Genomic DNA, 12281 nt, shown 5'->3' on the forward strand with positions numbered 1-12281 from the left:
CAACCCTTTCTGTTGTATTGGCAAGGTGAACCCTGGCTGCTCACACACCTGAGGGCTGTTCAGTCTGGATCTGTTCAAGAGGGTCTGACATGGGCCTCAGGACGGGGGCTGCTGGGCTCAGCTCAGGTGATCCCTCACACGGCCCTACTTGTCTCACAACAGGCAATTCTGTTAGGAGGAGGGCAGATTGGGAAAAGACGACCGTGCAGGGGATGGTTTATAGAATCAGAAGGACTCCAGTTGAAATAAACAGCCTGTCTGTGTTGGGAGGTTGTTTGTTTTCTTCTTCTTCTTCTTTCTCCAAGGTTAAGAAATGCTAAATGTTTGATTGGGAGCAGTTGTAAACATCTAAGCAATGATTACTTCTTCTCATCATAGAGAAAGTTTTAGCCTCCGACTTCAGAAACGTTGAACACACGCACAGATGTTGGCTCCATTCACACAATCATTACCTTTGTGAGTTGCTAAAACCAGTTTTTTATTAAAAGTAGTGTGAGATTTTTGCAGATGGTACAGATGATGGCTTACTTAGAGTGTCAACTTAAAAACTAACTAAAACAATTAGTAAGTTCAGTAAAGTTGCAGGATGTAAAATAAATGCACGTAAGTCATCTGCCTTTCTGTAAACGTATCAACAAAACTGAGCAGGAAGAGATAGGAGAAATTCCATCCAAAATAACTACAGAAAACATACGATACTTGGAAATCTATCTGCCAAGAATATAAGAACCATACGAATACAATGACAAAATACTTTTTTCACACAGACAACTCTAAATAACTGAAGAAACATTAATTGCTCATGGGCAGTCAATATAATAAAAATGACAATACAACCTAAATTAATTTACTTATTTAGTGACATACTAGACTATAGCAAGATTAATTTACAGAGTAAGAAAAAGTAATAAGATTCTGAAGAAACAAGAAGTTAAGAATTTTAAGGGAAACAATAGAAAAACGTGGGTGGGAAGAGGGCCTAGTAGTACCAGATCTCAAACTAGTAAGTATTAAAACAACCTGATATTGGTTAAGAAAAAAAGGGGTTAATCAATAGAAGAGATTAGATACACATTAAACAGAATCAAAGAACTCAAGGATCTCCCAAGGATCCCAGCTACTGGAACAAGAGAGCTCACTATTCAACAAAAACTGTTAGGAAAAGCAGAAAGCAATGTGACAAAAATTAGCTACAGACCATCATCTCATTATCTTATACTAAAATAAACTCCAAATTGGTATGCCATCATAAACAAATTAAAAGAGCAAGGGAGAAATTACCAGTCATATCTATGGATGGAGAAGAATTAACTACCAAACAGCAGATAAAGAGAATAACAGAAAATTAATCGGTCAATTTTAATTACATAAAATTAAAAAGTTTTTGCACAAACAAAACCAATGCAGCTAAAACTAGAAGAGAGAAGGTAAATGGGAAATAATCTTTGCAGCAAGTTTCTCCTATAAAGCTCTTATTTAGAAGAAACATAGGCAATAGAGTTGAATTTCTAGGAATTAGAGATAATTCTCAACTGTTAAATGATCAAAGCAGTACTGTGAGGCACAAATCCAAGCTATCAATAGCAGTATGAAAAAAAAGTTCTACATTAATAATAATTAGAGAAATGCAAATTAAAAACACTGTGAGGTTTATCTCTATCTTATATCTTACATCTATCAAACTGGCAAAGTTGACAAGTAATTTAGAACTATGTTTCCAAAGCTTTCAAACTGTGTATAACTTCTGACTGAACAAAATACTACATGTATTCCCCAAAAAGATCAGAGAAAGAAGAAAAGGACTCAGGGGTGGGGTGGCTGGGAGTGCAGTGGATACAGCACTGGACCTGGAGTCAGGAGGAACCGAGTTCAAATCAGGCCTCCAATACTAACTAGGCAGTTTGCCTCAATCTCCTCATCTGTAAAATGAGCTGGAGAAGGAAATGGCAAACTACTCCAGCATCGTTGCCAAGAAAACCCCAAATGGGGTCATGAAGAGTTGGATGTGACTGAAAATGATTAAACAACATATAAAAATATGGATAGCAGTTCTTTTTGTGGTGGTAAAGACTTGGAAACTGCTCATCAACTGAAAAATGGCTAACCAAGTTATAGTATATGAATATGATATAAGAAACGATGAAGGGGTTAGTTTAAAAAAAACAGACCAGCCTGGGAAGACTCGTATGAACTGATGTAGACTGAAGTGAGCAGAACACGGGAGAGCAATATTTCACCTTTCTATGTATCCCCGGAGGTTAGCACAGGGCCTGGCGTATAAAATCCAAACTTGGTATTCTAAGTCTTCCAGATGAGCTGGTCTCATCCCATCTTCACCTCGAGCAAACAACTTCTACTTCAAATGCTTCCCATTTGTTTAATTCATGAACACTCTTCCCTCTGCTTATCTAAAGCCTACTTCTCCCCCAGGCAAATCGGGATTCACCTTGACCCCTTTTCTCAGACCTCCCACTGCCCAAGGTATGGAAGTTCAAAAATTATTTTCTAATTGTTCTATGATCTCGACTCTAGCTAGATTATTAACTCATTGAGGGCAGGGGCCATGTGCCATATGACTTTTGTATTCTTCAGGCATACAGCAGGCAGTAAGTTCTTGTAATAGTGGAAAAGGCTAGAAAGATTTGGGTGGTTGTGCGCTAATACAGAAAACAAAGTAGAGCAAAATATCAGCTTTTCTCTAAAGACAACTAAACAAGTAACATTAGACGAGGGGGGAAAACATGTGTGAAGATGCAGTTTCAACATAAAATCTCACTGCTGCAATGAATGGATCTTCAAAGCTATCTAGACCAAAGATTTCCTGCTTGTGGTATGTCCCTGACAAGGGAGCTCTCTCTCTCTGTTCATGGAATCTGAAGTATTTAAAACATTTTAATGGAAAACAATGGTGGTATCTCAAAGCAAGAAAGAGACTGTCTTATAATGTTGAAATATATCATTATGTGTAAAGGAATACCTATCACTGTACCATAAGAAATGACAAATGCAAAGACATCAGCAAGCTGGAAAACCTATATGGACACGCAGAGGGAGAAACCAGGAGAACCACCTATACGACAAACACACCAATGTGTTCAAAGCCCACCTCAGACATGTCCTAGCTGTGTGTCCTTGGGCAAGCCAGTATAGCTCCTCTGGGACTTACCCTACAAACTCTAAGCTATTCCATGAAGAACTGTGAGTGCAGAGAGCTAGCAACGAGGCATTTCTCCTTCTGGTGAAGGTGGTGGACTAGGGTTGTGGAACACGGTCAGACATGGCCCACAGCGGGACACAATGTATTGCTCTGTTTCGGTTAACTGTACTTCTGGGTTACAAGGCAAATGACATCTGTGTTCATAAAAGACCATCAATTTTATACACACACACGTATACACGTACATACATATATATGTAGACATATATACATATTTTAAAATGTCTATTAGGAATCTTTGAGCTTAATCCTTGACCCTCAGCCAGATGGCCTGGCTCAATGATGCCTGGGGAGGCACTGTGAAAAATAAGGAGGTAGAGTTTAAACACAAAAACTGTTTTAGACAAAAATGATAGATCTGGATAAAAAGAACTGAGGGTAAACTCATAGTGGATGGAGGGGGAGACGGTTTGGATAGGAAAAAAAAACAACCAACCCAGTGATTCACAGGGCAGAGACAGAATACTGGCTGAGCTCGTGGGGGAGGCATCTATAGTTTCAACAAGAAGTCAAAATAGATGGAACTGGGCCCAAGTAAGAAAAGACCTTTTTCCAGAGACCAGAAAAGGGGATGGGGGTGGGGGGAATGCTAAGAGAAACCTCCTGTCTCTGCCTAGAGAGCTGGGAAGTAAGGGTAGACTAGTATTTAGAAGTGTACCCCCAAATCCAAGGAAGGCTCTCAAAAGTCTTTGGGTTCTTTTTTTTTTTTTTTAAAGGAAGGACACTTTCCTTTTTGGCATTCTCATTCACTCCCGTGGCTTCAACAATGCCCCTAGATTCCTATCTTCAGCCTTGAACTCTCTCAGAACATTACCACCTGGGTCACCCACCAATAAGAACTTAAATTTTTCTCTGGTAAACCAACTTCTCCTGTTCCCCCCCATTAGCTCTACCTATAAGCATCCTCATTTTGTCAAGCTCCCAGGTCCAAAACCTCAGGGTTACCCATGACACACTGCTCTTTTGCCCTCCATTCCCAACTGTAAGGTGCTAACCTGTTTGCCTCAGTTTCCTCATCTATAAAATGGAGATAATAATTGCACCTACCTCCTGGGGTAGTTGTGAGACTCAAATGAAACAATATATAAAGTGCTTAGCATGGTTCTTGGCACAGAACAGGTGCTAGTTAAATGCTGTGATGATAATGATGGTGATGATGGCAATGACCTATCCTCTCTGCATGCCAAATAACATCTGGTTTTCCTTTAATTTAAATGTATTAGATCTCCCCTATCCCCACAGGACTGTAAGCTCTGTGAAGGCACAGAACTTGCATTATCTAAACTCTGCATTTTTTCCAGTGCCAACAACAGTGACTCAGGAGAGGGAGGCTGAGGACTTTGAGCAGCTCTGCCTCGCTTAAATCCAATTCGAGAGCAAGTCAAAACATCGATTGTGATGTCATTGGTCTCAAGCATAAACAACAACAGTGCAGGAGGTGCTGAATAAGTCACTGTTGAATCAAAAGCTGTGCGGAGTTAACAGGAGAAGCAGTATGGTTTCAAACTCCAAATTACTTCCCTTAGTAGTTAGGTTCCAGTGTGTACCTGAACAGAGTGGGAGAAGATAAGCATGGCTAGAGAAAAGGAAGTTGAGAAAAACTCCCATCCCAGGGACTCTGCCCTTTCCTTCTGAATTTTAAGAAGTTCTAAATTTAATGAACACTAAAATAAAAGAGAATTTTTCCACAAGTGAACTAGAAGAGAAAAAAGATGATAAGGTGTGAAACAATTATGCATAGATTGCCCAAGGAAAAAATATAATAAATTCAACATGTTACTTTCAAAGCAGCTCTGTTTGTCTATTTCCTTCACTTAAAAAATTTCAATGATTCTCTCTCTCTCTTCTCCCCTCTCTCTGTCTCTCTCTCTCTCTCCATATATACATAAACACATATACAGCTGGTTCCCCTCTTCCCCCTCACCCCAAAATGAAAAACATAATCCTTGTACCAAATAAGTGGGCAGCTAGGTGGCTCAGTGAATGGAGTGCTGGGCCTGGAGTAGGCAGTACTCATCTCCCTAAGTTCAAATCCAGCTACAGACCCTTACTAGTTGTGTGATCCTGGGCAAGTCACTTAACGCTGTTTGCCTCTGTTTCCTCACCTGTAAAACAAACTAGAAAAGGAAATAGCAAACCATTCCAGTATCTCTGCCAAGAAAACCCCAAACGGGGTCATGAAGTGTCAGACATGACTGAAAAGAACGACTCAATAATAACAAATAAACAGAGTGAAGGCAAACTAATCCACATGTTTACAAAGTCAAAGGAGTCCACGTTCCTCTTGAGTTCTCTGGAGTCATTCATTGCATCGCATTTCCTGTTTTTGAAAGAATTTTCTTTATAATGCTGTTGTCACTGTACGAATTGTTCTCCTGTTTCTGCTCCCTTCACTTCACATCGGATCACACAAAAGAAATCTTCCCCCTCCCTCCCTTAGGTAAAATGATAATCAAAGGTTAACCTTCTCATTAACAGAATGAGGAGAAACTTCAGTTGGCTTGGGCCTAGGCGGTTGGCTATGGCCCACTTCCCCACAAAATAGAAAGAAGAGACAGACTTTGCTGTAAGCTAGACAGGGATGAAAAAAGGACAGAATGTTTCAGAGTGTTTGACACCGTTCTTCCAGCAAACTCAAGAGACGAAGGCACTGCTGGGTGCCTCTGAAGGAATTTCAAAACGAGTCAGGAAACCATGGCTCCAGAATTTTGTGGGTTGCATAGGGATAGACAAATCTGGCTGTACTTGGGATTTGGCAAATGAGCTATTTTTCCAGCGTTTCGTGTTCAGTGAAACCGAAAATGTGTTTGGCCAGAAACCCCTTTCTAATTCTTAAAACCCTGCACATTTTTTTTAAAGGTAAATCTGATCCATATGCTTTTGGTTCATTTACTTTTAACTCATCAGAATGAATTAAGAGCTAAGATGATGAATGGGAACAGCTCTGATTTTCCAAGAAGATGGTTTGAGCCTTTTTTCTTAGAACCCAGGCACATTTTTCCCCATAGCCATTCAGACAACCCTGACTGTGTTGCATTTAAAACTTAAAATTCAAATGTGCAATAAAGATCTAGGCTTGGCAAAGGGAAGACAGCATGGAGGGGAGAATATTTCCAGGAAATACACGGTTGGGGGAAGAGAAGGCAAGTTAAAAAAGTCAGGAGGGAGAGAGAATGGACAGCTAGTATTCATTAGGGACTTTTAAACGAATAAAACTGGAACTCTGAGATTCATGGGTGACAAAATCCAGCTCAGGGTGTGCCCTAACAAAACTCTTGGGGAACTTTATGTTGCCATTATCCAGGGAGATGGGGTCTCTCCTTGCACTCACCATTTCTACCCCCCTTGCCAATACACATACATTGTGAATTCATGAAACAGAGTTAAGAACACCAGGGTTCTGCTACTTAATGGGGTGGAACCAAAGGCAAATCACAACCCTTCTGGGTCTCAGTTTCCCCATTTGTAAAATGAAGGGGGTTGGACTCCATAATCTCTGTGGTCCCTTCTATCCCTAAACTTAAGCTCCTATTAATGAAAAGGAATAAGGAATTCTTGAGCAGCTAGCTATTTAAAACAGACACTCTATTCTACTACAATTGTAGGTAATCTGTGGATGCAGACTACACGTGGGGTAACTTAGTCGTACCTTATCTCCTGTTATTCAGTTCAATTTGGCCATTTTCCACATAGATCAGGTTTTCATAATCCTTTCTAGTTCTGATTTAAGATCCCTCACCCTTATTTCCTCCTCCTCCTCAGTCCAAAGCCAGGGCCCAGATTCCCGATCACTCCACAAGGTTAGTTAATTAACCCTCCTCCCTCAGCAATTTCACTTAATTACGTGTCTGTTTCTGGACACGCAGTCACTTGGCTGGCAACACTGAGCCCCATCTCTCTTCTAAAACCTGACTCCACGGTTTTTCCAAGACTGCATTAGTTTCTTTACAACATGATGCATACCCTGCTAGGTGGCACGGACCTTCTAATTTCCCATCCCTCAGTCCCCGCCTCTGTGGAGTCGTTTTTTTTTTTTTTGCTTTTTGGTGAGGCAGTCAGGATTAAGTGACTTGCCCAGGATCACACAAGAGTGTCTGACGCTGGATTCCAGAACCAGCACCCTATCCAGTGTTCCACCAAGGTGTTTTCTCTCTCTGTGGCACCCTTTTGAAAGCTCCCTGATTGCTAAGGCTATCCCCATCATAGCCGGTTTACTGCTATCTTTCAAAGCTGCTTCAATTTATTTTAAAAAAATTTTTTATTTACTTCATTAAATATTTCCCAATTATATCTAAATTTTAAAAATATATATTTTTATTTACTTCATTAAAGATTTCCCAATTATATGTAAATTTTATTTATTTATTTTGCAAGGTTTTTTTTTCTTTTTAGGCAATTGGGATTAAATCACTTGCCCAGGGTCACACAGCTAGTAAGTGTCAAGTGTTTGATCTGAGGCTGGATTTGAACTCAGGTCCTCCTGACTTCGGGGCCGGTGCTCTATCTACTGTGCCACCTAGCTGACCCATATATGTAAATTTTTAAAAAATATATTTTCATTTACTTCATTAAATATTTCCCTATTACATGTAAATTAAAAAAAACCTAATTTCTTAAAAAATTATTTATTTTTTGTTTTCAACATTCACTTTTATAAGATTTTGAGTTCTAAATCCCGCCCCCCCTCCTCCCCCAGACTGTTTAGGTGAGTGAGCCAAGCAAGTGACATGGAGACCTCTCCCAGCCGTCTCCATAGGAGGTAACGACTGCATGAATGAACTAACATCAGAGAAGGCTAATCCCTAACCTGGAACACACTCCCTCGACGTCCCCTCCTTCTTTGGCCCCCCACCATCTGTCAGGGTGACAAAACCGGACCGTGCGCTCTGAGATGCCCTTGCCCACCGTATGAGGTGGAGGCACAGGAAAGGGAGGTCTGTCCTGAACGCGATGGCAGCACCTGGGCTGAAGTAGTGCTCACGGGGCACAGGACGCAGGGGCAGGGTGAGGGGGCTGAGCTGCGCTGTGCCGCTTGTCTCCACAGAAGGTGCGGTGAGGGCAGGACACTGCAGCAGCAGCAGCAGCAAGGGAACAGGGGAGTAGATCTCAGCACAGGCAAGTGGGGAAAAAGACTTAAAATTACTGAAGATCTCACGAGGAAGAAAACTCAGTTAAAAACCTCGGGTACAAGCAAACAGAGGGAGAGAGAATTTATAATGGGAGATGAGGACCCAGCCTTCATCCTCGGACCCTATTACTTATTATTTACTTATTTATTACTCTTTCTCTAGTTCTACCCAGGCCACCACACCCTCATCCTTCCAGCTGCCCAGTTCACAGACCTTGGCGTCACCCCCAACTCCACACACTCACTCGCCCTCTCACACGCCTGGTCTGCTGCCAGTTCTCATCATTTCTACCTGTGCGGCATCTCTCCCCACTCTCCCCCTTTTCTCTATTTATATACTTACCCACCAATTTGATACAAGTTCTCATTACCTCAGCCAGACTGCTGCAATACCTTTCTAATTAACCCCTGCCTCAATCCTGCGCCACTCCAGTCCATCCTCCACCCAGCTGCCAAGGTGGTTTGTCCTAAAGCCTTGGTCTCACCACGTCAACCTTTCCTCCCCTCATAGGCTTCCTGCTTACTCACTACATTCCACCTTTTTTTTTTTGGCTAGGCAATGGGATTAAGTGACTTGCCCAGGGTCACATAGCTAGTGTTATGTGTCTGAGGCCACATTTGAACTCAGGTCCTCCTGAATCCAGGGCTGATGCTCTATCCACTGCCCCATACATTCCACCTCTTACCTGAATGCTTTTGCACTGGTTGTCTGACATACCTGGAATGCTCTCCAACCCACCTCACTTCTGCCTCTTAAAATCCCTTATCTCCTCCTTCACAACTCAGCTCAAATAAATATCACTGCCTCCAGGAAGTCTTCTACAATCTCCCCACCTCATAATGCCCTTCCTCTCAGATTACCTTGTATTTATTTATCTGTTCTGTATATACTTATGAGTAGAGATATACAATACATATGCAAAAAACATCCATCCAAAGTCCTGTAGAATGAAATGTGGGGGATACGATAATTCATCATGGAAAGAAGAAAATCATCATTTACTGAGTACCTACTGTGTGCCAGGCACTATATTAAGCAGTTTCACAAATATTATCTCATTTAATTTTCAAGATAATCCTGAGACAGGTGCTATTACTGCACCCATTTTATAACTGAAGAAACTGGGACAGGCAGAGGTTAAGTGACTCATCCAGGGTCACACAACTAGCAAGCGTCTGAGGCTGGATTTGAACTCAGGTCTTAATGACTCCAATTCCAGCATTTCATTCATTGTACCACACAGCTGCCTCAGCTCAGTATGACCATGGAGTATTTACTATCAAAACAAACAAAGGACCTCCAAAAATCTTTAGCTTCAAAAGATTACCCATGCCAACATTTTCCTCACACAGATTCACTCGGTAACTCCTGGCAAAGTACTTACAAAAGCATGGGGAATTTAAAGATATGATACATTTTTCTTTTACAAAAAGAAAATTTCCCAAATTTGCTGACATTTTCTGTGAATCATATGCTACCTAGTAGATATTTAAGAAAAGATAATATGCTTAATTTGTCCCTTAATTAAGCAGTTGGAGATGCAATTAAAGCACTGAGTTCAAATGAGATCTCAGACACTTAATAGCTATGTGACCTTGGGTAAGTCATTTAACCTTTGCCTACCTCAGTTTCCTCACTGGGGATCATAGCAGCCCTGCCTCGCAGGGTATGAGATAATATTTGTAAAAAGTGCTTAGCACAGTGCCTGGCACACAGTAGCTGCTACATAAATACTTATTCCCTCCATTCCTTCAAAGTAAACATGTTTTACAATTTTTTAATTGATACCTCATTTTTACATCTCTTTCCTTTCCCAATATATTTCTACCTTCTCCCTCCCAGAGAGCTAACCCTTTTAACAAAGACTTAAAAAGAAAGAGGAGGAAAAAAGTTCAGCAATATTAATCAAAATATCGATCAAATCTGAAAGGATGGTCCGTGTTCCACCTCCATGATCACCTCCCTCCATCTCTGTGGAGATGGCAAGGAAACCCATCCTCACAGCTCAAGCACTGTCATTGTAATTACATAGCACCTAGCATTTCCACTTTTCTTCCCATTGACATTGTTGGAGACTGTCATTGTGTATATTGTTTTCATGGTGCCTCTTACTTCACTTTGCACCAGTTTTTGTCTTCCCACGTATCACCATAGTCTTTATCTTCGTTGCTTTCTATGCTGTGGTAATACACTCATGTACCACAATTTGTTTAGTCCTCACTCTCTAATTAGTGGGGTTAATTTTGCCCCTAGCTTTTTGCTACCAAGAAAAATGTTGCTATAGACATTGATATGTTGGATACCTCCCACCCCTATCTCCCCCTCCCCCCGCCCCCGCTCCAATCTTTGACCTCCCTTCAGTACATGCCAGACAGTGGGATCTCTAGACCAAAAGTTATGGAGAGTTTAATCACTGTCTTAGCAGATTTGCAAAAATTTTCCCCCCAAGAATGGTTGGACCAATGCACAGCTCCTCCAACAAGGTATCAGTGTGCCTGCCTTTCCAGAATGCCTCCAACATACTCCCACTGTTTGTCATCTTTCCCAATTAGCTGGGCAGGAAGTAAAACCTCAAGAGTTGTTTAGATTTGTATTTCTTCTTATTATTATTACCATAATATGGAGTAATCATTCACATACTCAGTACTGGTCTACAATTCATCCCCATGAAACTGCTCACATCCTTGGACCACTCCTCCCCTGGGGAATGGCTTTTGGTGCAATATCTCTGTGTTAATTCCCTCTACGTCAGGGAAGATGGAAATTTACTAGCTGAGTTTCAATAAAAGCCTTTGCATAATGGGTGGATCAGACTGAAAGTAGAGTACTGGAAGTAAGGAAGGACAGCTCATGACGTACTTTTTCAAACTGGACCTATGAATATCTTTTCCAGCTCTGCTAGTCATTAAAGTCAATGACCAAAGCAGACTGTATGTGTATACATTTTACAAGAAAGCTTAAATTTACTGAGGCATATTAGATCTTCTAGTTAGGGGTGTGTGTGATGAAGGGGTCCATTGCTCTATCCCACTAGGTCTTTCTGGCTCTTGCTTTGCACATGGCAGAAGCTTAATGAATGTCTGTTGAAATGGGCATATTCTAATAGCAGAAATGAGGAAAGTGGACATTTCTACTGGACACCGAGTTGGATTTTTCTTTTTACAGGCATACCCACAAGTATCCCCCAAGTCATCTTGTACCTCAGGAGCTGAAGACAGGAATGGTTTGATGTAGATGTTGGAGTCATGCACCTTCAGGTCATGGTCCCCAAGTCCTCTGGTTACACCAATAGTGGCCATCACCCGCGCCTAGGAGGAGGAGGAGGAGAAGCACAGGTCATCCAGAGCACTCAGCCACAGAGAACTCTCCCCTAAAAAACATACCCCACAAAACAACCAAAAACCCCACTGGAAACATAGCTGCTAAGAGTGGAAAGAGAATGTCCCACTTCTTCCTGTCAACCTTTCCACCTCCTTGGCTATCGACTGCAACCTTGCGCCTTTTTCCCTCTGCTACTTTCAGATGTTCATCTTTTGATTCATCTCTGTGACTGCTATTTACGCATTTTGCCCGAGGTTCTAATTCTCAAATCATCAACCGCCACTGCAATAGACCTTCATCTCCTCACAGCTACTGAAAATCCAGAAAAAAATACCTCTTGCTAGCAGAGACACTGGAACAGTCAAACAGTTCAGCATCACAAAGCTATAGGATTTTATCAATGGAAATGTCATGAAATAAGATGCATTACCATCTGCATTGCTACTCTTCCCTGAGGATTAGGGGGCCTCTCCATCTGAGCTGCAGCTGAACACTTCTATATATGTTGTCTTTCCCATTAGGCCCTGAACTACTAGACTGTCTCTGTTTTTTCTGTTTGTGTCCCAAGTGCTGTGCATAAAGTAAGCACTTAATAAATGCTTTTTCATTCATTC

At 41.3% G+C, this 12281-nt stretch overlaps 1 protein-coding gene across 2 annotated transcripts in view; it reads right to left on the reverse strand.

The window, feature by feature from the left end:
- PPM1H (protein phosphatase, Mg2+/Mn2+ dependent 1H) overlaps positions 1 to 12281 on the reverse strand; it is a 310397-nt gene that overhangs the window by 32765 nt on the left and 265351 nt on the right. For both annotated transcript variants that reach the window (XM_020990179.2, XM_020990180.2), the window contains one exon: positions 11547 to 11654. In XM_020990179.2, coding sequence (XP_020845838.1) covers positions 11547 to 11654 — 108 coding nt within the window. The remainder of the gene's footprint in view (positions 1 to 11546; positions 11655 to 12281) is intronic.

This window comes from Phascolarctos cinereus, unplaced genomic scaffold, assembly GCF_003287225.1.
Source record: "Phascolarctos cinereus isolate Bilbo 61053 unplaced genomic scaffold, phaCin_HiC Scaffold_1;HRSCAF=81, whole genome shotgun sequence".
In the NCBI taxonomy this organism is placed as follows: Eukaryota; Metazoa; Chordata; class Mammalia; order Diprotodontia; family Phascolarctidae; genus Phascolarctos; species Phascolarctos cinereus.